The 27,737-nt window shown below is 40.0% G+C and overlaps 1 protein-coding gene across 3 annotated transcripts; it reads left to right on the top strand.

Moving 5' to 3' along the window:
* Positions 1 to 1,525: 1,525 nt before the first annotated feature.
* On the top strand, positions 1,526 to 27,737 carry CLTRN (collectrin, amino acid transport regulator). Of its 3 annotated transcripts, none has more exons than XM_085585051.1 (6): positions 1,526 to 1,727; positions 5,369 to 5,427; positions 11,997 to 12,082; positions 19,191 to 19,307; positions 22,941 to 23,135; positions 27,147 to 27,737. In XM_085585051.1, the coding sequence occupies exons 1-6, from the start codon at positions 1,646 to 1,648 to the stop codon at positions 27,295 to 27,297; spliced, it is 690 nt and encodes a 229-aa protein (XP_085441177.1). In that variant the 5' UTR covers positions 1,526 to 1,645; the 3' UTR covers positions 27,298 to 27,737. The 3 variants fall into 3 exon arrangements, with proteins under 3 accessions (XP_085441177.1, XP_021388025.1, XP_085441171.1); XM_021532350.4 differs by lacking the exon at positions 1,526 to 1,727 and adding an exon at positions 4,825 to 4,996; XM_085585045.1 differs by lacking the exons at positions 1,526 to 1,727; positions 11,997 to 12,082 and adding an exon at positions 4,838 to 4,996.

Genomic DNA, 27,737 nt, shown 5'->3' with positions numbered 1-27,737 from the left:
AACCATTGACACCCATGAAAGTTTTGAAAAAAAAACAACCAAATGTGTTTCATAATCTTATTTCATTAAGAAATTATAACTTTCATCCGCCCGTCAACAGAGGAAGTACCATATTAACCTCCCTTTAAGCTATTTATGAGTCTAAATTGAGAAATTCTGTCATTTCTTTCTTTTGGTATGCTACATTTCATCATGGCATTTTTCCAATGTTCTTGGGGAAGGCACCATTTTAAGCGTATATATTTCAGCAATTAAAAGTAGGATCTCATTTTAAGAAAACACAAAACATAACAGCTATTTCAGATATCCAGAATGATTCTGGAAAAAGCTGTCATTCTCTTCAAAACAAGAATAGAATAGTTGCATTTTTCTCAGTTTTGTTTATTTTGTTAGTTTATATAAATATAGCAGCTTGATTTTCAAGGCAGGTGTGGAGTTTCATATAATTTAATTGATTGAGTGCCAGAAAGAAAAAGATACAGCAATTCCAGGCAAGAGCCATTCACATATCGAAAGTAACACTGCATTCCAGTCAGTAGCTCTTATTCCTCACACTGGAATTATAGACCATAGACCTCCATAAGCATAGTTTATTTTTGTGGCAGCCTTCAGGTTTTGGAACTCACTCTTCCATATTTTCTAAAGAAAAATGCTCCTTCATGGTCCAGTACAACATGAACCCTCTCATAAGGTCAATACTGGATACACAGATTGTGCTGTACCGAACAGCCCAGAACACAGAAGCTTTTATCTTACAGCTTGTAGTTACATACCATGCAGTAACTACCATGGATGTCCCACATTGCATTATAAATCTCTGTGTGCCTTTCAAGATGTATGCACAGAGCTCTGCATGCACAGGAGAGCAGCTCTGTGTTGAAGTGCAGTGCCTCTCTGGCACGTATTTGAACTTCCTTTCCCCGTGGCTCTTCTGGTTTCCATTTCTTGTATTTTCTGTCATTGTAGACTGATGTAAGCAGATAAGAAGGGTTCACTCTGTTGTATGCCCAAGCCCTCTGTAGAAAAAAGAAAGTTATATTTGATATGCATACAGATTATGTAAAAGTTGTCCTCACCATAGTATTTGCCATATGCTCCAGGAGAAGAGTGGGACCTTTCCTCATGGGATTGTGCATCTGTTTTGGTTTTTTCCTGGATGATGCAAATAGAAATAAGAGAATACAATGGCAGTCAAATCACTAACTTGGATTTGTTGGACCCAGAAGATATGTGCTAAGTAGGAGACATCCAGGAAGTGTGGGTTTGGAATAGGTCAGTTTTCATTGACACTTCTTGGTGTGTTGACATTTATTATACAAATGTGATGATGAAGTGGTGGCAGCAGCACCATCCTCCCACCCCCTCCATGCTGGAAGTCTCTGCTTACCCTCAGTGCCAGCCCCACTGTGGGCTGTCCCTGGTGCTTTCCACTGCAAAGTGCCCTTTCCAAGGTGAATATGGGAATGCTGGCAAGTGCATCCTTCCCCCACCTGCACTACTGTCTTGAGAGCTAAATGATTTCTCACACTGTCTGCTTCTGTGAGCACTGATAAAACTTGGTGACAATCAAGTCACTTCTGCACTGTTACAGTGATGACGGTGGTGGCAGTCCTCATTCAACACCCTGTTCCCCCATGGAAAGGACATGCAGTGTTTGTCATTTCCACTGCACCCAGGGAACTGCACAGCACTGTGCACAGCTGCTGTTCAGGTCTGCAGTTCATCAGGTACGTTTCCATGAGTGACTAATGCTGACAGTCACACATTGACTCTTTCCTCGTAAGAATTGGACACAACTCTTTGAGACTAAAGATTAACTTCCTCAGAGTTTAAAGCTGTTAATTTGTCAAATTTGAAAACTGAGGTTAAGTTTAGCCATAGTTGTTAATTAACTTATACAATAGCTATCAATATTTTACTTCCCTGGGATTTTCCATTTCAAAGACACTGAAAGGAGCAGAAAAAGTATATTGCTAATCACATGGAGAAGATTGAGGGGATTTGTTTGTTTGTTTTAGCAAGTCATATGCCTCTTGACTTTTCAACAAATTTCTCCAGATTTTTTTTGTAGTTCAAATTTTGATGCATTTTTAAATATGTACATACAGTTTGCACATGAACTTCTGTAGATCAAAACTATTGAAAAAAGAAAAAAAATCATTTGGTACAATAAGAGAAATAATTCTTTGCACTAATTCAGTGGTATTTCTGGAATGCAGATCGTGAATGAAATTCTTCATGGCTATGACTTGTTTCTCCACAGTAGTTAGGAAAAACAAAGATACTATAAAAGAGGAACTACTTAGAAATCTAACACCTCACAAAGTAGTCAGTTAAAAACATACCTTGCATATGTGCCTGAGGATTGTAATTTATTCAAGCAGACTGATGCCTGACTGATTAATCAGTGGCAAACAAATGCTTAAACAGCGCTGCGTATTTGACCAAAATGGGAGCAGAGAGTCTGGGCAGAAAGTTATCCATGCATGCAGAATTATTACAAAGATATGAGGTGGGAGAATGTCTGGCTGTCTTTTTAGATTATATAGATATACTCCATCTGTAAACTGAAAAGTTGCAGTGCTTTTTAAGACAGAATTTAAAAATACAATTAATTTGAAGCAACGCTATCTTCCTACTAACACCTGGTGTCGTCTTGCGTGTCCACCTGGCTTATTTAAAAAATGTGCTGGCTTTGGGAAAAGATTTATAGATGTGTAGCAATTGGTTGCTTATGTGCAGTACACTGTGCATGTACAATTGGTACGCACATGGGCCTTCATGGATGCATTTGGCACACATCCACGTTGCTGTGCACATATATATCAACTGCACGATGCTCTCCCTGTGAGCTCTGAGCTAGGATGTTTATCACACTGCTTCTTCTCCTGGCCTCCTCCCCTCTCTGCTGGAAAAAATCATTTGTCTTGCTTCTTGCCAGCAAGACAAATTGGGGAAAATCAGCCATCCTGGCTAGAATTCAGCAGCCCTGATCAGGGAATCCGGTCATGTCCTCTGAGTTTGTTCCTGCTGGGTGCCGTGTCCCTTTGCTGCACTTTGACACTGGCCCCATGCAATTCTGAGAGGCAGAACTGATTTGTGATGTTTTACAGCAGGGAGAAGTGGTGATGCTGTGTATCACGCTCAGTTTCATTTGCCTTCTGGCAGCAGGGAAAGAGTGCTTGGCTTTTCTTCTCTCTACCCAAGTTCTTCCGTGTTTCCTCAAAGGTACAAAAAAGTTCATGTGTTCGCTATTGAAGCCATGCACATGAATTTATCATGAAACTGGTTACATTCACATTCTTTTAAGATTTTTTTTAAGCCACAAATGCTACAGAAACCTGATAGTACTTCATACATCTGTACATTTTTCTGTGGGCTCCTTTTGATGTGCATATATACAGCATGTTAATTTAAGCTGTCATTAGAAATGAATGCATCACTTTTTTGTTTTCATAGGCTTAGATTGAACATCTAAGCCAATAATGTATCCAATAGTTTTGTACCCAGACTGGGCTGCCTAGTGAGAGCAAAGAGGTGACTGGGAATCAGCTTAGTGAATGACTTTTAAAGATGGGCTATCAAGTCCTTTTAACAGTGGCTTCTATAAACAGTTTAAATTACTGAAACAGCAAGTTGTCTGTTACCTGAAAGAATGAGTATCTAATGCAGTAAATATTGGTTATTGGTTTTCAAAAATTCAGCCCCACAGTAAGTCAGATTTTCTCATTGTTTGTCATTTGTGTGAAGCTCTTCGGATTTGCAGTCTCAAGACACACTTCTTGCTGCCAAAGGACCACTGAAAGTAATTCTGAAGTGATCTTCAAGATAGGAACTAACCATTAATCAGAGTGGCTACACAGGGAATACAGCAACATAATTAAAGTAATCCTGTTTTGCTGCCTAGATTGCAGACACTGTTCAAATACCTGCAATACATTTCAGTTTCTGAATTATTTTTCCTCCACATTTATTTATTTGTCTTGGTAAACATTTGATTAATAGTGCAGAGTGCATTAAAATATTTCCACATGTGTGTGTACACGTATACACACTGGGTCATGTCTACACAACATGAATATGTTCCTTTTCAACATGCTTCCTACCAAGTCCTTTATTGCACCTCTGCTTATTCTAGCTGATACCATAATAAATCTCTGACATGAAAAAAGTATTTCTCCCTACATATAACAGTTCTTTTCATGCAAAGCAACGCCTCACATGTGGGGTGTTTTTGTGTAGAACAAGGCATTTGCTCTGCTGGGCTTGAGCAAGGACACAGGAGTGGGGCTGGGGTGGGGATGGGGGCACATGGCACTATGCCCAAGGGCTGTGTATTCAAGGGCAAGTAAGGGGCAATGCCTTAGCCCTGTTTTTTGGGTCCAGGTATTCTATATTCATCACACATTTATTTTGGTGAGGTGAAAAGGGTGCCCAGGTTTCCTTTATCCTCAAGGACCCTCAGTGGGACCAGACAGTTTCCCATGGAAGACCGGTGGCAGCCAAGCTTCAGATTTGCCTGCTGTGAGGAACAGTCGACAGCTGCTCTGGTGTGACATCCCACAGACACCTCGTGTGTCTGACACTATGCCTGTGAGGAAAAAAAGATTGGCCTGGAACACTATAAAATGTTGTATTTTTCTAAAAAGGAAGAAGGAAAATGAAATACTTGTTGCAGGTTTCTTTGGTTTTTTGTTTTTTTTTTTTGTTTTGTTTTTTTTACTACAAAGAACAGTAGTAAATAACTAACAGAAGACAGTTGTTTCTAGTGCCTGTTTTTAGCTAAAATAACAGGGGTTAATTATTAAACCTTTTACTTGGTCGCTCACTTGGTGCTCCTGATGCTTTAATCCTGGGTCACACAAAGTTTAAGAGTACTTTACAGGGGAGACTCACTGATTTTTGCCTCAATCTTTCCATGCTGACGGGATGTTACGGGCTTTGCTGCTTTTAGTTTCTGTAGTTGCCATTGCTCATGCTGAGCTCTGCAAGCCAGGTAAGATTTGGAGCTGATTCTATCTTTCTTTAGGTAAAGTAGCTATCAGTTTAGACTACAAAGCTGCCAGCTTCTAGGATTTTTATTTTAACTGATTGCCTTCAGTTTGAAGATTGAAATGCTGTGCATTCACTTCTTTTATGAGTTTGCAAATTAAGTATGGAAGCTGGTCTCACTTCACGAGGTCATTGTAAACCTCATTGAGACTCTGTTGGACTTTCTTTCATGCAAGTAACTTCTGTTCTCCTAAACATGTTATTTCTTAAGGCACATTTAGAAACTCACATTTGTGAAATAATCAGGGAAGTAAATTATTTAAAATCCTATTTTGAGTGACTAACAATATATGTTTGCTTTTTTCTCTTTTGTCAGATGCACAGAATGCTTTCAAAGTACGGATTAGTATCAAAACAGCTTTGGGAGATAATGCAGTAAGTAACATATCTTCACATATTCTTCCTAACTCAATATCTGCCAAAATAGAAGTAATGTATACTATAAAATTTGTGAATGCAACACAAGCAATTTATTCTGCAGTGTTAATTGTAATGGTTTGCTCAAGTCATGATCCAGGTATCCGTTTCTTCAGATTTGACTAGCCCACTCCTTAAAATGTCATCCTTTAGGAGAAAAATAAATCTTGCTTGTTCATAAAGATAATTTTCTGGTCAAAGATTGTTTCTCCACCCTGGAAAAGCAGTAGGGATGTTACAATTTATGCATGAGAAGTGCTGCATAAATATAAGTCTGTATTTTGGGAAAAGCACTTCTGCTCAGGAGTGCTAATTGTAAAGTCAAGCATGTCTAGGAAGAGAAGCAGGAAAATATTTTTAGGTCTTTATGAAAAGGGACTTTATATCAGTCTCTCAGACAAGCATTAACTGTAGAGATCAATCAAGCATGTCTCATCAATTCCCTGCTAATGGAGGGCTTCAGATTGTGGCCTTTCTTCTCTGCCTGTGGTGCCCAGGCTTGTCTCATGAAATGCTTTGGCTTAATTCAGATCTTTTGGCTTAATGTAGAAATACTGGTGTGAGCAATGAGAGATGCATAAGAGATTGGGACATTAGATGACTGAGTGGTCCTTCCTGATCTAAGGCACTGTTTAATATGTCAGAGCCCTATACTCTGTTAGTAGTTTTGAATACTTTGAGCAAATCCACAGCATGTTAACAGGGCTCAGCAGATAATTAGGTATAAAACATCCTTGACAGTCATGTCCACTATAAGTCTGGTGTCTGCTCATGTTATGTGCCCTGGGAAACAAAAAGCAGTAGGTTACATGTTTTAGAAGACTGGTTATACAAGAAACTCCCTATGACTGGAGAAGCTGTTCTAAAATTATCCTGAAAGATCAGGTAATTTAAACTAACATTACTAGGGATTGAAATTTCACAGGTAATTTTATAAACCAGACAAAGTAAAAAATATTCTAGAGACCCGCTAAAGTAAATGTTTCAAAATTCATAGTGAAGTAAATTCTCTTGGGTGGGAGACTTTAATTAAACAGTAGTGCAAGCCTAGGGGTTTTTTTAATCATTAAAAATAGAGTAATACTGTTGCTGAAAAGATGTCAAAATAATTATTGAAGCTCCTCTTGATGGTAAGTGCTAATATTTTGATTTAATATTTGTTCAACATAGTAGCAAAAAACAAAAATTGCAGTTCCCGGTAATGCCCTTTTTTAGTGCCATTTTCTTTCCCAGCTGTAGTAAAATAAGGGGAGGTTGTTTGATCATTTATATTTTTTTTGTGTGTGTTTCACTCAAAAAGGGTATGAGACAAATCATTATCCTTGAAGGCTCTTTGTATTGCTGGGAAAAAAGCCATAACTGAGGAGTCTGTTGTTTTTTTGTAGTTGTTTATGTCATAGAACAAAGTGTGTGAAAGCTCAAAGAATGGGACAGTCAAGAACAGCATTTTAGAACAACAGCTTGCTGAAAGTGGTATGATGCCATAGAAAATCATCCACAAATAATAAACAATTTATTAAGTACACAGGTGGTAGTAGTAGTTCCTTTTCATAGCCATTGCAGTTTTCTCTGTGAATGAACTGAAATTGAAAACTGAAACTACTATGAAACTGAAATTCATTTTTGTTAAAGAATTTGGGGCACTTTACTTGTTTATTTTAGCAAAGAAAAGTGTAATACTGTCATTGTGTCACAGTGGGACACAGTCAGCTTGGTTCATTTCCAGGTCACTTCAAGCTCCATGATAACAGAAAGCCCTGATACTGTGGGAATTTTTCTCTAGGAGTGGCAGGATAACTCCAGTGTACATTCAGGGGCATAGGAAATAGCTTGGTGCAGCTTTTCACATGTAGTGTAGTGCATGCCATCCCCTGTGATGAAAACAGGACACCATTTTTTGTTTGTTCACCAGGTAAGCTGTACTCTGAGGCAGAGAGTTCTATTTGGTGTATTTATTTAGTTCTTATCACAATGCAGATGGAAAGACCAGCTCTGATGCAGTAGGTATTCAGCTGTTATCATTTTATTTGCAAATAATGGGTGTACTTGACAGAGGTGTTGTTTTCTGATCTGTGGGAGAAAACATGGTGCCTGTAGGCCTGAGTGGAAGTAATTTATGAGCCTCTCTGAGCATGGTTTTGACTTTATGAGTGGCTTCTGGAATAGCTGTTAGTCACTAGTTGCTTTCTTTTCATGGAGCCAGCAGAGGGGTAGAGAGTTAATTCAAAAGGGATAGAGGCACTTAGAGAGAGAGAAGAAGTGATGGGCATTAACAAGTCTGTGTAACTTGGTGTCATCACTCATTTTCACCAAAAGAGTCAAAGCTTTGGCACCTCAGGGGCTGCAGCCAGCTGAAGTGGACAGTGCACTTCCCTTCTGGCCCATGCATTCAGGCTGCTTCCAGGGTAGAGGATGAAGAGGAGGAAGGCTGACATATACCTTGTGTTTTGCCACCAGATGGAATCCAGAAGTGTGTTTGTGTGTCTGTAGCCACTCTGCAGTCTGAATGGCTGTATAGTTAAGCACAGAACCATTCAAGAGGGAAGAGACCTTGGATTGTTGCTCATCCTCTCCTGCTCAAAGCTGGGTCAACACTGAAAACAGGCCAGGTTGCTCAGAGGAATCTTGTAATATTATATTCTTATATCTTAAATTTTGTCTTTTACAGCACTATTACAGCATTTCACCCCATGAGCATCCTACACTCATCATCTTTTACACATTATCTCATCATCTCTTCATTCTGCAAGAGGCATTTAAGACTGCCTTTCACAGTTAGCTGTGTCCAATTCTGTTCCTCCTTAATGTATAAAGTGCAACTCAGCCAATGTCTTTGTGTTGGTTCCTTTGTAGCACAATGAAGATGATAAATTTAATAGTTCTGATACCATCATGTAGTGTTTCATTCATAACAGTTATGTTTACAGCATGTGGTTCCAAATGATATTTAAATATGGTTGCAAATGATATTTAATGTTTCCTCTATAGCAGCAGAAAGTGTGCATCAACAGCTGCACTGCACAGGGACATCCTCAGTCATCCACACTCCTGGAGTTGTGCTCCAGGCCTTTGCATTTGAAGGATAGACCTGAAGCTGATAAAGCCCCACAGTAGAACAAATCAGGTCTAGTGGAAGGTGTCCCTGCCCATGGCAGGGGGGTTGAACTAGATGATCTTCAGAGTCCCTTCCAATCTAAATCATTCAAGGTTTCAAATTTGAAAGCTGCTGATTAGAAACTGTTTTCTGGAAAGTCATTCCCACTTGTCCTGAGTTCATACAGTTAGCTTAAAGTTGTTCTTGCCTTACTTTTCCTCTTCATTATGTTGCCTCCCCCTTGTATATTCCTGTATGCAATCATGTTCAGAGGTTCTTGTTCACCTGAAGCCCACAGCCATCTCCATCTCCTCTACTTCCTGTTTAGTTTCCATTTTCTCAGGGTTTCTCGCCTTTCTGCAATATCTTCTCCTGACTCAGGCAGACCCTGATTTCTTCTGAGCTTTCTCTGCCAGTCTCTTCCCCCTCTTTCTTATAGTTTTCTGTTTATTCTGTCTCTTTTCTTACTCTTAGAGTGCCTACTCTTTCAACTGGGCCTGTAATTCCTCACTACAAATTATCTTCCCTGATTTGAGATACCCTTTTTGTTACTCTGATTTAAAGAAATGCTAGGCTACTGCATTATTTATGAGAACTGTGATAAATTGTGCATGTATATATGCATTGCACTGACCATAAACATACTGAGTATATGCACTTGGTAGTGCTGCATTGTATTTGTGTCCACATGAGCATGAAATGGAGTGTCCTTCATCATTATCCATTTTCAAGACAACTGATTGAATTATCTCTGCAGCTGGTTTAATTCACTGGCTAACAAATTACAATTTTTTCTGTCCTTTTGGACCTGTTCTCAAAGACTGCAGATGGCATGTAGGGATTCAGTCAATAGCGCCACACACAGAAAGAACAGATCTTCTCTTTTAGTAATGCAAATTGTGCTTCATGGTTTAAATACAGATATCTTTAAAATGATAATAAATAGTTCTATGGCTCTGATCTGTATTAATTCCTTTACTACATTAACTCTTTTTCTTTCAGTACTCGTTGCTTTCATTACTCTCACATTTTCATCAGTGCAGTGGGCTCAAAACACAGACTTTTATAACTTTTTTCCAAAGAGTTTCTCTCTGGGGTTTTTTTCAGTTGAAGTTCACAGGTTGGGAAGCATTATCACAATAAGCTCACAACCCCCTTCATTTACGAGGTACGAGTGGTGAGTCAGAGCCCAGGTTCTCAGCAGTGCAGCTGCACTTCAATGCTGCTCAAGTTGTCTGCTGCCTCAGCTTTGTTGTCTCTGTCCTGTCCCATCTCAGAGAGCCCATTTCACTCAACATTCATCATGGCTGGATGGTGTGTTCAGTGTGTTTGATGTTGCACCAGCATGGAGGGACCTTTTGAAGATAGGTGTATATGCACTGATTGGTGTTGCAGTCCTTTTAATATTTGTGCCACGCCTACTTTAGTGTATCCGATGGGTGATGGAGGAGGCTGTAAAAGGAGTGGTTTTGGTTCAAACAGAAGGGGGAGATGTGGAAACCCAGGGCACAGGGAGTATTTCTCTGTCCACTAGTCAGCAGCACTGACTTTGACCCTCATTCATATGGAGAAAGACTTCCAAGACTTCAAGATAGACCAGAGTCCACAAAAGTGTGAAAAGATTATTATACAGTAGTAAAGTATATCAATTGGGTGAGAAATTTAGGTTTTGGGATTTTTAGCATGTTGCAGATGGGAACAAGATGGAGGGCATTCAAATGTTGTCCTGAGCTCCTTCTTCTTCCTTCTCCTTCCTTCTTCCTTCTTCCTTCTTCTTCATGGGTTTGGGTGATGTCTTGTGAGTGGACAGAAAAGTCCGCATTGTGGGCTTTGAGGGATCAGTTATTGGGTTAAAAGGGAAAATAATCTAGGTGCCATTTCTTAATTGGGTAGTTTAGTCTTAAAAGACCTTCTAACAAGAGATTGTTAGCCATTTTGCAGTGCTTTTCCTGCGTGCAAAGTCTGGTGCAGACAGCGTGCTGAAACTTTGATAAGATAACAATAAACAACAAGCTGAAGACCAAAAAAGTCCTGTAGTTCTCCTTTTCCTGACACAGAACTGCTCTAGGAGAGTTTCCCCCCAACAGGGGAGCCCCCAGGGAGGGGGGGGGGGGTGTCAAGAATAGGGAGGAGCCCAGTGTGAGTCCCAGGAACTGAGAGGGATGATGAACAAGATCACCTTCTGCCCTTTAAAGGACTGCATCCTTCCCTGTTCAGTTTCCCAGGATGCCAGTACAGCATGAGGGCTGCAGATACCTGAAAGTTAGTTTCTCTTTTTTTCGTGGAGAGTTTGCATCTCCATGCACCCAAAATCAGAATTTAAAAACCAGAATTAAGATTTGGAATTTTTAATGCTATCTATTGCTTTTTGATGTTTTTTGAATGTGTTATAAAAGATCATGTCCAAGTTGACAACAGAGTTAAGTGCCCACACCACTGGGTTTCTGATTTGGATGATTACAGAGTAGATTTTTTTAATGCTGAAGTTAAAAATTTTTTAATGCTAAAGTTAAAGATTAGATTTGTGCTCTGACTGACTGAGGAAAGCTGTTTCTAACCTCGCTTAATATAATTCCAAGAAACTAATAATCTTTGTAATCTGCTGAAAGGGGAAGAAATTCAATCAGTATGCCTAGTCATGGCTCCTGTTAAAAGAATGTAATAGATGCAGTTCTTACAGGTCAGTAGAATTGCATATGTGAATGAAAGCCCAGAGGAACCCAGTGAAACTGTCTCAGAAAACTTAAATTATGAAAGCATGTTTTTTCATCAAGACAACAGAGAACAGTTTTTGGAACCTACATTCTTCTTCTTACTGAATAGTAAGGATGCTATTTTCTTTCTTTTATGTCATGTGCAGTATAATAATTTTTAATATAGTTAAATCTTCTTGTAATCAGGACAGTGTGCAGCAATAAGACTGCAATCTCAGTTTATTTCCTGGTCTCCTAATGTCCAACTTCCAGAGACCACCTTAAATATTAGGGTTTTTTAATTATTAATTTTGGCCAGAGCCAAATAGTCTTAAAGGGTAGATTTAAAACTTCTACTTTAACTGTGTTTCTACAGCAAAAGAGGCAAGGCTATGAGTGCAGCTGTGTGGGGAGAATACTAGTAATATGCCTAGTCTTTGGTATAATAAACTTTACATCTCCAGTTTGGTCACCTTTCAGAAATATTCAGTTAATTCAATTTTTGGAAACATTCTTTGCAGTTTATGTTATTTATATTATATATTATATTGCACTTTTTTTTTTTTCCATTAGAAAAGTCCTTTGTTCACACTAAATAATGGGCATTTATTTTCTTAGCACAATCAGAGAATTTATTCATTTTCTTGATCAAGACAGCATTCCAAGTTCAGCAACTCTTTTCCCTCTGTGCACTGCCAGCACGGGTGCTGAAAGTAATTATTTTTCATCTTCCCTTACAGTATGCCTGGGATGCTAATGAAGAGTACCTCTTCAGAGCAATGGTGGCTTTTGCAATGAGAAGATATTCTAGCAAGAGCACAACTCAGTAAGCATCTGCTTGGATTTGCCTTATACATATTAACAATGCTGCATGTAGTGACCTGTCCTCTGCTGTACCAAGCTGTAGAAATCATTATATAGAGATTCAAAAAGAAGGCTGTTCTAGTATACTTCTGACACCCAGATACATATTGAACATCCCACTGTTTCCATCTTTAACAATGTTCAGTCTTTGAAGCAGTGTCCCTGTGGATGTGAAGTGACACAGCTGTGGGTCTCAGTGGGATGGTGCCAGTTCACTTCCAGCAGAATGCTGCAGGAAGATTTGACACCTTCTGGAGACCACAGTGGGAGGAGGTGAAGGAACACACTGGGGAAGGAACACACTGAGGTCAGGAAAGGCAGCACAGATCTCTGAGTGAGCAGCTCTGGGGCATCTTCCCTGGAGCTCAGCTGCAGCAGTGTGCTGAGATGAGCTGCTCAGAGACCTGGGAGGTGGATAGCTATGCCAGCGCTGTGCTCTGCCTTCCTATTCCTGGTATCCCAGCAGCTGAGTTACCTACCATGACAAAGTTTCAGATGTTGTAGTGCAGATAGAAATCAGCCTTAATTGGTTTTGGGATTAAATCTACCCTGAGGTATTGAATGTTCTTTGCTGGCTACTGATCCTTGCTACTCTATGAAACAAGATACCAGATTAGACAGAGCACTTAGCAAACTGTATTTTCACAATGTTCTTATCTTTCTTAAAAGAAAAACCTTGTAAGTGCATTTCCATAGGCCTATTATTTTTTTTAATCCGAAATGAAAGATTGACAGTTCTGGTAGTCTAACAAGGATAAGATTTTGAATTTACTTAAAAATAAAACTGCTTCAGGCTGTCATTGCATCAGGTGAAACATATTTCACATTTGAAAAGATATTAGTTAACTTCAGTCACATGATGATTACTGGGGCTGCTGCCTTTCTCTTAAATGAAAGGGGATTTCCCCCTCCATGTGACAGGAGTGTTTGAGTCCTGCTGTTTAATTTTTATTCCTCAGAGGTGGTCTCCTTTGAGCAAAAGAGCTGTTATATCAAGCCTAACAAAAACAGCCAAGTGTGCTACTCAACCCAATTAAAATGGCACTTAAAAAAATGAGTTCAAGATAAAAGTTAATTACAGGTGATTATGTAGGACTTTTCTCAGGTTTTCAAGGCAGCAGAGTTTTCATTCAGCATATGATCCATAAAGATTTACTTTTGTATACTTATTTTAGTTCTGGGTCCTTTTTTTAAATTATTCTCCTCCTTCAAAGCCGTGCTGCTTTCACACAGATGATTTCAAAAATCCTCTGTCAGAAGAGAATATTTTTCCTCTTCAAGCACTGTGGTTTTCTGCAGATTAAAATAAGGTTGCTGCAGGAATGGGAAAAAATCAAGCCAATATGGAAGGAGTAGAAGTTTTAATGGCAGTTACCTGTACCCATGCTGGGCAATCATAGAATTTATACTCATTAATTCAGTTTCCTATCCAGAGAGTTTTTCTTTGGACAAATATGATGCCAGTGTTACTCCAGTTTGAAGGTGGTGTTGCACACATCAATAATTCCCTGCTACTAATTTGGTCAGAGAAGTCAGCATAATATTTGGAATCAGCCAGCTGTGAGGACCTTTACCTCTTTTTAAGATGGTACCAGACTTTCTCATGGGGTATAACTTGGGTATACCCCTCATAGGGTGTATATTGGAGGTATAACTGGTAACTCATGTAGGACTTAGAGACACCTTTGGGGTCATTATAGACAGCATGTCACCTGAAGGAGAGCTGTAGAGCTCTGAGATCTGGCACAGCTTCTCAGCAGCAGGCTGAAGAGTCTCCCATGCATAGATCTCTCTCAAATCCCAAGGGACCTCAGAGTCCCTGTTCAGTGATGGCGAGGTTAGATGAACCTCCCAATACACCTCAAATAATCTGCCTGTCCCTTGGGAGCAGGAAGGCATCCTGTTAGATGTCCTGGGAATAACACACTCCTTTCCCCTGTTACGTGGGAGCAGGAAGGCTGTGAGAGCCTCCATCCCATTAGATGTCCTGGGAATAACACACTCCTTTCCCCAGCCCTGTGGCTGGCAGCTGCAAGGAAGGAGTGCAGTCCTGCTGCCTTCCCTCTGCAGCAGGCATGGAGGTGTGGGAGCAGCCATGGAGGGAACAGAAGCATGCTGTGCACATGAACGTGAAGAGGGAGGCACAAGTACGAGCTTGTAGCAAATAAATTAGATTGCACTGCTGGCAAATAAATTGCATTTTCACTACATGAGCTGTTGCAGGAAAATGCCAACAAATTTTCTTCAGGAGATGTAAAAGACCAATGACCAATTATGCTGTCATGTAAGGACAAACAAATTGCCTGTGAATGCATTCTGGTAGCATCTAAACTTAAGGAAATTTTACACCTGGTGAATTAAATTTTTTTGTCAAAATAAAACCTGTGAAAAAGATTACTTTTATTTTATGTAACTAAATACTGGTTCTACCAGGATATAAATTATGCATGTGGCCATAGCTTAGATGTGACAAACCTCTGCTTTAAAATCCCATTAATTTCTAACATACCCACAGCCTTGAAGTAACTCACAGCCACAACTAACTTCCACCTGAGACATAAATGGCATTAGCTTCAGCAAGCTGTATCAAGCCCCAGAATAATTTGTCTGGTGGATCAGGATAACCATTGTTGCAGTCTGCCCCATCATTTTTGATATTTGAAGTCACCTCTTGTTAGGTTACTGAACGTGGATAAAAGCCAGGCTGTGATGACAAGCATTTCAATGTGCTGCTGCAAAGAGCAGTTGATTCTGTTGTTGTCCTTGTGTAACCACTGAATGACCCAGCACAGAATGGGGAGGATTGCACATTACATCTCAACCTCTCTAAAGTTAATTTCCAAACTGAAATTTAATAAATCATGGAGCAGTGTTTAATGTTTGAGAGGCTTGTCAAATTTTCAAGTTTGCACAAAACAGAAGAAAGGTACAATCGATCACCTTACTCAGTAACTATTACTAGAGTTACAAATAAATATTTTTCAGTGGAGAATTAATACCCCATTATTTCCTGCTTTATATATGACCTTTCAATTGATTCTCAATGCATATGGTCTTGAACTACATAAGCCAACCTTTGATCTCTCAGTGTTAAAAAATTATTGTTGTAGCCTGTGTTAGTAACCCTGGTTTCTCTAATCTGTGACTCATCTGAAATAATATGCATCTCTTTTGGGCCTGAGACTAGTTAATCTTTAGAGCAGAAAGAATGTGAACACAGTGGTTTTCATTCAAATAACAGAATCTATTTTTGGTACATCTTTCCTCCATTTATAGATAAAAAAAAATAGCTGAAATTTTCCTTGCAAAGTGACCAGAAAAAAAATTCATCAACATTATCCATCTTCCTAAGACAGGATTTTTTGATACTAAAAATATTGTGACCATTTAGAACAACAAAATAAGAGTCTGGAGTAAAGCTGTTAAATCAAAGTGATCCCATGGCTGCTGGGAAGAAATTAATGTTCCTTTGCAGAAGCAGCTGCAGAGTCCTGTGTTGGAAGAGGTGTGATACTTTTGGGAGAGCTGGAGAGAGGCACGTGGGACTTGGGGACTGTGGTTCTTCCATGAGCCATTGTGGGCACTCAGCTCCCTTTGACTCTCTGACAGCTCTTTCTTACCCCTAAGCAATCATTTAAATCTCCATAAGGAGCAATGATGGTGTTTCAGGCCAAGGAATGGCCAGGGTTTCCTGCACTCTACTCACTGGTGTATTAAAGGAAAAGCAATTTTGGACTTTTGCCATGGTGCCATAAGGCCGAATAATGATTTTGTCATTTTGATGATAAATCATAATAATGTGATGATAATCCCATGTCAAAAGTCTATCAACTGCTAAGGAAAGGAAAAAATGTCCACATATATATTTACAAATACCCTTCATTAGTGCCTGGAGAAGCCAGGTTTCTCAGATCTATACAGTGTGATGGCATAGTTGCAATGGTTCTCTGTTGTGAATCAAACCTGCAAGCAAAGGGCATGGGAGGAAAAAAAGTGCACCACTGCACAGAAATTGCCACATTGGTGCTTGTTGAACCAGTCTGTTTTGGTGTTTCCTCATCCCCTTTGAACTTCTCATAAGTGGGATTATTCTCTTTGGGGCCTGAAGGGTTTATGGCATTTGTATTCCACGGATGAAAAAGTGATGGCAGTGAAACCACAGTTTGGATGCTTGTAATTGAGAAGGATTTTAGAACCAACAGGGAAAAGAAAAGAAGCCAAATTTAGATATCCTAGTGCAATCCTTGCTGCCCCGTGTTTCAGTGCTCTTTGTTCTACAGAGAGATGCTACCCCTGTGGTGACTGAATGCCTTGTCTCATGCTAAAAACTTTGGCACTTTAGACTTCAGGGAAGACCCTAGCTTGAAGAGTCTTTGAATCAGGGTATGACAGTCTGGATGTTCTGCCAGTCCTTGTCTGCCTTATCTTTCTCTTTGGGGATCATTCTCACCCCATTTCAAGAACGTCTGTAGGGCAACACCAACTCAGGTTTTCCACCTGGCCCAGTTTTTGATTCCACCACAGGAACTTTGGCAACATGAAGTTTTGAGTCCTACTGTTATAAACATTGAGATAGAAAACTTCCTCTGCATTTACAATTTTAGATATTCTGTGAAGTCAGCAAGAGTTTGTCAGCCACAAGCTAAAAGTAGGCATTTTTGCCCTCTCCTGCAAATTTTGTGCTTTCTTTTTGTTTTGCAAAGAATAAACTTGCTTTCATCTTCTGACTGTTGCCAGAAACTGATGTGAACATCTTTTCAAATTTGAGAGGGTGGCTTTCCTCTTTTATCCATAAAAATTCTCTGTAAAATGGATCCTGTTCTAGAGAGGTAAAAGTGGTCATTTTGGCTCTGCAAAATCACTGCTTTCCATTTTATTGCATACCTCTCTGGAATGAGTGCTCACAGCCCAAAAAGCCAACTGCATCCTGGGCTGCATCCAAAGCAGTGTGGCCAGCAGGGCAAGAGAGAGGGGATTCTGCCCCTCTGTTCTGCTCTCCTCTGCTGCTCTCCTCTGCTGAGATCCCACCTGCAGTGCTGCATCCAGCTCTGGGGTCCCCAGCACAGGAAGGACATGGGACTCTTGGAGCAAGCTCCAAAGAGCCAAAATGAAATCAGCTCAGTTGGTTGGAGCATGGTGCTAATAATGCCAAGGTTGTGACTTTGATTCCTGTGTGGATCACTCCCATAAGAGTTTAACTTAATGATCCTGGTGGGTCCCTTCCAGCTCAGAATATTCTGTGATTCTGAGATCAAAGGACTGGAGCACCTCTCTTTCCAGGAAAAGATGAGACAATTTGGTTTGCTTAGCCTGAAAAAGAGAGACTTCTGGAATGACCTTATAGCATCTTCCAGTACCTGAAGGGAGTCTATGAGAAGGATGGAAAGAGGGCTTTTGACCAGGGCATGTGACAGGACAAATGGGAATATCTTCAAAGTTAAAGAGTAGGTTTAGATTAGATATTGGTAATAAATTCTTTACTGGTGGTGACTCAGTGGCACAGGTTGCCCAGAGAAGCTGTGGATGCCCCATCCATGGCAGCATTCAAAGCCAGGCTGGATGGAGCTCTGAGCAGCCTGGTCTAGTAGAAGGTTCACTGCCCATGGCATGAGGGTTGGAATAAATCTCTAAGGTCCTTTTCAGACAAAGCTCTTCTATGATTAATGAGATAGATAGATAGATAGATAGATAGATAGATAGATAGATAGATAGATAGATAGATAGATAGATAGATAGAAAGAAAGAAAGATTAGATAGGTAGATAGATAGATAGATAGATAGATAGATAGATAGATAGATAGATAGATAGATAGATGGATGGATGATAGACCTCTGTAAAATTATCTATTGCACTATCTGGGGCACCCAAAACATCATTTGAAATTTTCATCAAGAAGTAAAACATTTCTACAAAATATCCATAATTGGGCACTGTGATCTGCCTTACAAGCAGATCCCTGCCTGGATGGGGAATGCCCAGATGTGGATATTCTCTCTCCCTCCCGTCCCTTTTACCCCCAAATCCCCCCAGTCCCCCAATCCCCCCAAATCCCCCCAATCCCCTTAGATCCCCCCCAATCCCCCCAATCCCCTTAGATCCCCCCCAATCCCCCCAGTCCCCCCAGTCCCCCCAGTCCCCCGGTCCCGCTCCGCGCTCCCGGGGCCGGGGCGGTGCTGCCCGCGGCCGGCAGGTGGCGCTGCCCCGCAGGGCTGGCCCGGTTTGTCTTTCCCTTCCTTCGCTTAAAATCTCCCGATTGTGTCATTCCAGAAGGGTTTTCTGGTGTTTCCACCATTTACCGGTTGAAATCTGAAAAAAAAAAAAGAAAAAAAAAATCCCATTTAAAAGGCATTTTGCACACTATTTACGTAGTATGCCATGAGAAGCTGCCTGCCTGTGCCCCCCTCCACATTTAACTTCATATAAAAATGAACAATCTTCCTTTGAAATAGAAAATATAAATATTTGATACAGCATAAGCTAAAAGGAAGAGGCCAGTGTCAGTAGAATGACTAAATTTAGCTTGTTCCGTCCACTCTGTGCCTGGGTCTGTGAACAAAGATGTCAAAAACTATAACATCAATTGCACTGATCTTCCCTCCCACAAATATATATTGTAGAACTGCACTCACTTAACAATCACGTGGACAATTCTCAATGACGGGTTCCTGTGGTATTTGCTATCAAAACTAGAATTTTTAGTTCACCAATGCACTTGCTCCATTATATGGCCTTTGTTATAGCCATAGATTGTTATTCTAATATGTATTTTTCCATTTGATTACGCTAAATACATGTCCAAGACCATGAAAGTCTGTAATAGATTTAGAAATTTGCTTGAAGACTCATTTGGTCTTCATAAACTCGATATCTTTAAAATCATATGGGAAATGGAAAATGCTGTGAGTGGTATTTCTTTCTTGAGTGTTAACTGTTAGATTTTTTAAAAATAAGAAAGAAAATAAGAAATTTTTCCCCCTTAGTTGAGAGCAATATTTTAAGAAAATCTAAAATATTTCAATAATTCCTTCCATGCTTCTTTAATGATGATTTTTGTTTTAACTGTCTGCAGAATTTCCAATGTGCTGCTCTGCAACGTGACAGACCGAGTGTCCTTTTGGTTTGTGGTCACAGATTCTTCTAAAAATGTAACAACTGTTCCTGGAAGTGAGGTGGAAGCAGCCATCAGGTACAATCACTGCTTTTGCAATGTTTTTTTCTGTGTTTACGGAGGTTGTTTTCTCTCTCTGGGTCTTGTATGAATGAGCACTCTGCCTCTTTAAGGATGAACTAATCCAAGTTGCTAAAGCACTGAGGGCTCAGTACTCTTTAATGGATGTGAGATTAGAGGATGTTTAACAGTCCCACAGAATGCAAAGAATGTGAGCCTTGGGATTCTAACATTGGAAAGTCTCTGTAGCTGCTGGAGACTCAGAAGAAATCTAGTTCCCTTCCAGAGCCCCACCTGCCATGTGCTGTCCAGTGTGCAGCACGCCGCTCTCATCCAGCTCCCACCACACTTCCCAGTGAGACAGCCCTCTTCCTCAGGTGATGGAAGGGCACACTTTTTAAAATAGAATTTAGCTTTCACTGCATGCTACATGCAATCTACACCTGGGTTAATGACCGTAGGCTCCCTTTCACTGCTTCTCACTAACAGTTCATCTGACTTAATTTAGAAGTCAGCTTTCACATGAGGAGAGCTCGTGTGAACTCCTCATGAGCAGAGCTGGCTGTGTCCCAGCTTGGCTTAAGCAATTTTATGCTCACATTCTTTTCATACCAGCTTGTTCTAGAATGCCAGTCAATATCCCAGTTGAGCATGGCTTGTACAAAGTACAGTGCACTACAAATCACTTTGCCTTCTACTATCACATTCTAGAGCAAGTAAAAGGAAGTATGTGGAGCTGACAAGGAAAAAAGAAAAAATGGGATAATCTGACTTCAGTGGTCAAAAAAATCCTGCACCAGGGGTTCATAGGGATGAGTCCCTCGAGCAGCATAATGCACATATATTTCTCAAGCATGGAGTGGAAAATGGTTCTCCTTGTTTTCAGGCATTCTGTGCTCTGTCTTGAAAATTCTTGTTATCGCTATGGAAGTGTAATGCCTAATTCCTGATGAATGAGTATGCATTCTTTTGGAAAGATTAATTTAATCTTATGAGCAGATTAAACTATTTCCTACAGAGACACCAAACAATAGCTTCATAGCATTAGTGGAGGAAGCAGATTATTTATTCACTGAAACTCTCTGAATGAGTGCTGGAATGCAGGGGTTTTGCATTTCTGTTATTCTTTGATACATTCAGTAGCATAAGCTGATTTATTTAAGTATTTTATGTGCCCCCTTTGGCACAGAAATTTGATGCTGTTATTGTTTGTTTTTTAACTGTTGTTTGTCACCTGATAAAGAATATGCTGTTTATGAAAAATTTTAATTCCTACCTAATTTAAAAACAAGAAATAAAATGGTCTATAAAACTACAGTGCTTCTTGTTCAATTGCTTATGATTGCAGGCTTATCTACAAAACCGTTATTATAATTCTTCATGCTAGGATAGCACATAACACTAGCCATGGACTAGAATTTTGTTGTATGAGATTCTTACAAAGAAAGAATAAAGAAGAAGGTAAACCATGTCATGATGCTCAATATTTTGCATAAAGATACACAAGATATAGTTATGCATATAGAAACATGAAATGCGCTTGTAGTTGCCTGCATATGTTTCAGCACATAATTCTGAAACTCAAGCCATTAGATGGGGCTAAACAATGCTTATTTCAGCTGTTCACAATGATCCTTTCATATCAGTAAGGAAATCTTTTCCGAATGGCAGACAGCTTACGGAATTATGAGTCTTAAAACATGCCATGGCTTTCAGTCCTGTCCAGGAATGCTGACTTTCCATTAAGGCTAAGAACTTCCTGTTTAAGGGACAGCCAAACATTATGATTTCCAAGAAGAGAAATTTGTTAAATCTTACCTGTATTTCCCATGCATCTTTTCTTAGGAAATACTTGCTTTGTGGTAAATAAATTGAATTGTATACAAGAAAGAGCTGCATTAATTCATACAACTGCTATCAATAACAATCTTTCAAGACCAATATATGCAATCCGTTTGCTTAAAAATTTTTAACATTTTGAAAAAGCTGATGAAAGATACTTCTGAAGCCTCTTAAGCCTGCTTAGATTTAGATCCAGAAATATCTTACAGGCAGTATAATGCTTACAGGCAGTGAAAAGGGGTGAAGATATCCACTAAAGGATAGCAGTTGTATTACTTCTGTGAAAAAGCATATTTTTCAGACTTACAGTTTCTCATATGGAAATGGAAAAAATGTGGAAAGTACAAATCCCTTTAGCTGCATTGTAGCAGCCAGAGGCCCTGCAAGGTCTCCCTGGCAGTCACTTGCCTAAGATGAGAAATGCCCAGTCATGATGACTGCACCAAAGAAGCCCCTCTTCCACATTTGGACCCTCGTTATCTCTCTGTAAGACCACAGGTCATATTCGCCTCGGCCCTTGCTATTGGACCATTTCCAAAAACCTACATACCCTATATAAACCCCCATTTCTGCCCAGTTCAGCAGAAGAGCTGTCACTGAACCCCTTCACACGAGCTGACAGTAAAGACACCGCTGTGGAACCTCACACAGCTTTCTCCTCTCTCTCCCTGTGTCTGCCATGGCACTGAGCAAGCAAAGAGCTGAAATCACTGAAGAGCTGAACTTGCCAAAGAGCTGATCTCACTTAAGAGCTGAGCTGCTTGCTAAGATTGCCTGGGAGCCTCCCCGAGGGACCTGGACAGGCTGTGCTTAGCTGGACATCGCTATCCAGGACACCTATGGCAGCCGGGGTCGGATGGACCCTGGGAATCCCAGCCTGTAATACTGCATCCTGCAGGGAAGAAGGACATGTTTGCAATAGGTGTGGATTCTTCCAGACCAAATTGTATCCTGTTCCTCATGGATCAAATAAAATCTACAGCAGCAGGGGCAGATGTACCAGCCCATAACATGCAGGATAGTTCAGTTTGAGGGACTAGGGGGCAACTCTAAATAAATCCTGCAATTGAAGGGTAGATCTGCCACTCCTGTGCTAATCTTGAATGCTGCACGAGTAGGGCAACAAAATCAGCCTTAGAGCTTACAGCCTGCAATATCTTCAGGACATGGTTCAAAACAGAAGTAAATAATAATATCATACTTCTGGTCTCATCTGTATTTCCCAGTTTTTCAGATAAATGCATATGAAAGTCTGGTGTTCGAAGTGTGTGGGTGTCTATGGATTACTGAGGTCTCTGTTATAGGAAAGGTCTGTGCAATCCTGCCAACATCACAGAAGCACACAATTACAAAATCCTAGAATCACAGAGTCATTTAGGTCGGAAAAGACCTCCAAGGTCATCAAGTTCAACCTTTGACCAAACCACTGCTGTGTCAAGCAGACCATGGCACTAAGTTGTGTCTTGAACACCTCCAGGGATGGTGATTCCACCACTCCCAGGGCAGCCTTTTCCAATGCTTAATCACCCTTACAGTGAAGAAAAATCTTCTGTTGTCCATCCTGAACCTCCCTTGGTGCAGTTTGAGGCGATGTCCTCTTGTGCTGTTGCCTGAGAGAAGAGGCTGATCCCCACTAAAGGCAGACAACATGCTTTTTTTTCTTCATCATGCTGGATGACATTCAGCTCTGCCGTACTTGCAGCACATTCGTGGAAAATCCTTTTATTTTCTACTATATTTTAAACTTGTAAAATACCTTTATAAAGACTTGTGATGTTTTTCTGGTTTTTTGTGTTTTTTTTCCTGAAGGATGAACCGGAACAGAATCAACAATGCCTTCTTACTGAGTGACAAGACACTGCAGTTCCTGAAGATAACATCAACCTTGTCACCTCCTGTTGAACCCTCTACACCTGTCTGGATTATTGTATTTGGTGTTGTTCTTTGTCTCATTGTGGCTGGGATTGTTTTCCTCATTGTTTCAGGGATTCAGAAACACAAGAAGTAAGCAGCCTAGCCTTTCTTCTGTTTTAATGGAATTCTGATTAGTTAGGTCAGCTGAGCTGGTTTTGTGTTTCAGAGCAGCCTCAGACAGATTAATGCTGTGCATCCTTCCCTAGCTAGGTAAAGATAACCCATCTCTCCTTTTCTGAGGAAAAGATTTTAAAATTTTAACTGTAAGGTACAGATGTATTAGTAATTTTGTGATGTAACGAGGAAATGGAGAGTGTAAGAATATGATCCTGGAGGCCACCTAACTAGAGATGAGCTTTTAAAAGACAATTGATGTCATTCTTGTGAAGATTTGTTCTGCCATGGGTGAGTCTCCTCTCCCAGACCACCCACATAGCTACCAAGGAAGGCTGGCAGTGACTGTGTCCCTCCCTTCCAGGGCAGTAGTGTCAAAAGCTGGTAGGGCTAAAAAGACTGAGATGCTGCAGCTTGAGAAGGCTCAGTAGAGCACAGTAATGATTAATGTATGGCTGAAGAGGACCTGCTCGCTGGAGCTTACCATTCATGACTTCATTATCTCAAAATAACCAGCAGATCTCCCCATGAGCTTAGGAGTTTTTCTCTTGGGAGGAGGGATGCTCTCTTTTCCTCTCTGTTTCTGCCCTGGTGGCACTCGTGAAAAAGAGAAGGGTATTTGTGCTTCCCTAGTGTGAACATGTGGGAGCAACACAGAGAGCAGGTGGAGTTTTGGTCCTGACATCTCTGCTGGCTCTGAGTTGAGCATAAGAAATAGAAATTTCTCAGCTGAGTTGAGATTTTGCCATAGAAGTTCAGCTTCTACCATGCTTTTGGCTGACACAGATTTTAAGTTTACACAAAAATTACAACTTCAGCAATAGATTCATACAGGAACAGCAGAAGAACTGGAAAAGGGTAAATTCCTGCTGATAACCAGATAATATCAAAATTATTGTCTGTGTAATGGATTGTATCCCCAAATATATCAGAACAAGGAATTAATATATGAAAAGTGGTATGTTGCAGAGACTTATTCTTTTTGCCTTTTTATTACCTTGAAGAATCTTAAAAGACCTCAGAAGAACAACACTTGTGAAGGTTAAGTGCTTCTCCTAGAGAACCTTTAGTAGTGTAGTCAGAATCCCTTCAGTTATATTTTGTAATCAGAGGGGTTACATGAATTTCCAAAACCCCCTTCTGTTTTCTAAAAAGCCCCACAAAATTCAGCAAACCATAGATGAAAGATGCTGTTGGGGAAAGAGTCTGAGAAGGTATTTTGCATCCTTGGATAGATAAAGCCCTATCACAACCATTTTGTATGGACTGAATTATTTCATGCCCTAAGCATAGGCAACCTCTTCTGTAAAACTGAATGATGTTGCTACCTGAAGCCCCTACCTGATGTCTGTGGTATCATGGCTCTGTGTTTTTTTATATTGCCTAACTTTAAGGAGGTCTTAGAATATTTCACATAAGTGTAATATAAATAAACTAGGATAAATACCTGGGATTTTTCTAGCTAAAATAATCACTCGTGCTTCATATCATGCTGAAGGACAGGATTTCCCCCTCTATTTTCAAAATAACTCAGTAGAGCTTGGGCAGTTCCCCTCAATATTGTGCAAACAGCATGCTCTCATCATCACACTGCCATTAATATGGCTTGTTGCTGCCTGCCTGTGCTCACTTGGCACCCTCTCTGTCTCATGCTCTTGTCCTTTTAGTTGCTGTATTTTTTTTCACTTCTCCCTCTGTTTCCCTACTCTGTCATCACATATAACCTTTCCTCAGGGCAGGTTCATCTGTGGCTGAACTGTAACCCTCCTTTCACATCAATAACATCTGCAGGCAGGGGCAGGGAAGTAAGAGACAGGGTAAACCAAGCATATATTTCTTCTATCTACTGTTGCAAGGACCAGAGAGGTAAAAGGGATGGTCTGGGTTATTTGGCTCCTTGGAAAAAAAAAAAAAAGGCCAGAAATCAGAGAAAAGGATTTCAAAAGTACTGATCTTTGTCAGACAGTGAAGTAAGTGACCAGGTTATCAAAGACTTCAGCATGTTCAATAATTAGTTTCCTTAGAAATCTGTCCAGAGGTTACATAATGGGAGTCCTATTGCCTAGTAGGCTGTGTTGGGAATCTGGCCCCTAGGATCATGTTAGCTTCTCATAAATCTGGCATTTTGTCTTTAAAGGCCTTTGAAATACCATTTAAATATCTCAGTTCAGATAAGAGCAAAAGCACGTGCTCCAGGCTGTCTGTGCTCAGGGTGTTAGGGAAGGGGAGCTGGCTTACAGAGGAGTTTCAGATTTGAGTTAGACTCATGCATCATTTATTGAACTGAGAGATTTGCTGAATTCAGTGCCTGCAGTGAGCTAGGTCAGACACACTGTCTCCCAGCCTTGTGTTTGTTCTCCTTTCCTTGCAGTAATAGGACACCTCCCCCTACAGCAATAGATTTGCCATGTTCCCAGGGCAGAATCATCCTCTGCAGTCTATCCTGAACTAGCCCAAAGTCTCCCCATCCCCAAAATCCAATCTGCAGCAGGGGCCATAAAAAATTGCCTTGGGAAGAGTGAAAACAGAGTAAGCACACAGTCTTTCCCTGTATTAGTTCTCCCAGTAATTAATTTGCAGCTTAATTTGTGAGCCTTCCTGAGATGCATTTGGTCTTCTTGTATTGGGTAACTTTCAATGTTTTCTCTTCCCTTAACTTTCTCTTCCCTTAACTTTCCTTACCTTAAGGGGTTGAGTCACCCCTTGGCTTGATGGAGATTTTTAGCTTCTCTGAATTCCTCTGGTAATGAGTTTCACACATCTTCTACTCCTCTCATTTCCTTTGAACCTCCTTCTTAGTAACTTTTATGTTCTGTCCTCACAGTTTTGTATTAAAGAGCAGCCAGAGGTCAGAGGTTTCAGCTACTACACCCCAAGTTTAATTTACAAAGTCTGTAGTGAAGAATCTCCCAAAGGCCTATAAAATTTTATTATTGTTAATATCTCTGTCATTAGCAGTTACTCTGAGTCAGATTTTTACAGTTGTCCTGAGTCAGATTGTTACAGTGCACGCTGTGAGATAGGAAGAAGCAGTACACCTGACCTTTGAGTTTCTTGTCCTCTGAAAATGCTGATGCTGCAGGCCATAAAGTACAGCAGGATTTTCAACTATGAACTAATTGTTCTCAAGGTCAGAATAAATATGGAATTAAAGGAACATCACGACCTGTTTATATTTGTTTATTACATTTTCGAATGATTATATTTTAGATAATATTTTCTAGGGTTTTTTAATGTAAATAATTTTATTCAATCACTATTATAATATGTTTTTGGGACAGCTGGAGTCTAGAAAAATGAAAACTATGCAGTTGTTTGATCTAGAAAACAAAAGTATAAAATACTTGGTAGGAAGGTGGCTGTTAATGAAGTTTGAAGAAAAAATGTAGATTTGCAGCATTGAGATTACCTAAGAAAGTAATCGTGAATGTTCTGAAGAACGTAATCATGGATGTGAGGGCAACCAAATCTCTACATTTGGAGCCTGTAGTTAGTCTAAGACTGATCTGTTTTTAAAAAATATGTTTTATTTTGTACAGATCATGGGGTGTGATCTATGACATACATTGCAGGGTCAGATTACATTCTTAGTGTAGACCTTCCTGATGTAAAAAACCCAAACAGATTTAGAGATTTTTTCAAATTTTGTTTTGCCCCAGCTTTTCTTTTGTACCTTCTAGTCACACTGCAGAATAAGAAAGTGAAATAATATTTAAAATATACTTACAACATGTCTACTTCAGGTTTTCTGGTCTCCAATTCTGAGCTTAAACTGCTAAACTAGGGCTTCCTGTGGGTCCCCCAGCTATTGTATTTAGATACACCCATCTGGTGTATTTACTACAGCAAAGAAGTACAATAGATTGTGTCTTTAGGAGCATAACCTATGACAAACTTTTAACTAAATATACAGTTTTCTTTCAGTGGAATCATGGTGGAGTGCTGCAGGTCAACAGAATAAGATGATCTTTTCTTTCTTGTTTTTAGAAAGAATAAAGAGTCAACAGAGAGAGAAAATTTAGAAGAGAAAGTTGAAGTGACACTAGAAAATGGGATTCCTTGTGAAGCACTGGATTTAAAAGCAGGCCACATTAATGGAGTCTTTGCAGCAGATGATGAACGGTTCACGTCCCTATGAAATGCTGCCACTGCTCTCTGGTGGTTTTCTGAAAGACTCCTGTGCCTGACTTTTCTCTTCACTACTCCTGAATGTCAAACATGAAGACAAGAAAAATGTTCATTCATGTAATTTCCCTTGAGAGAACCTTTTACTTGGGTGAACCTCCATTACAGTTCTTTTTCATGAGCAATTCAAATAAGAAGGCCTCAGATAATGTCCAGAAAAGATTTCCAGAAGATGTGTGGCAGAACAGAGTTGGAACTTGCCTTCTGCCAGGCATCTCATTTTTAATAATTATTTAAATATATCCATTGTTTGTTCTTTCCTGACATAAATGTGAAAATGCATTATTCCTGAATGTCACTGGGGAGATTATCTATCATTGTCAACTCTTGATGGGTTTGTTTTTCAAGCCATATGCAAAAGTTTCTCTATAAAATTCTTTCTGTTTGCTCCTA

The sequence above is a fragment of the Lonchura striata genome, chromosome 1 (assembly GCF_050655825.1).
Source record: "Lonchura striata isolate lonStrDom1 chromosome 1, ASM5065582v1, whole genome shotgun sequence".
Classification (NCBI taxonomy): domain Eukaryota; kingdom Metazoa; phylum Chordata; class Aves; order Passeriformes; family Estrildidae; genus Lonchura; species Lonchura striata.
The sequence above is the reverse complement of the archived record's forward strand: the minus strand, read 5'-3'. Positions and strand labels throughout refer to the sequence as shown.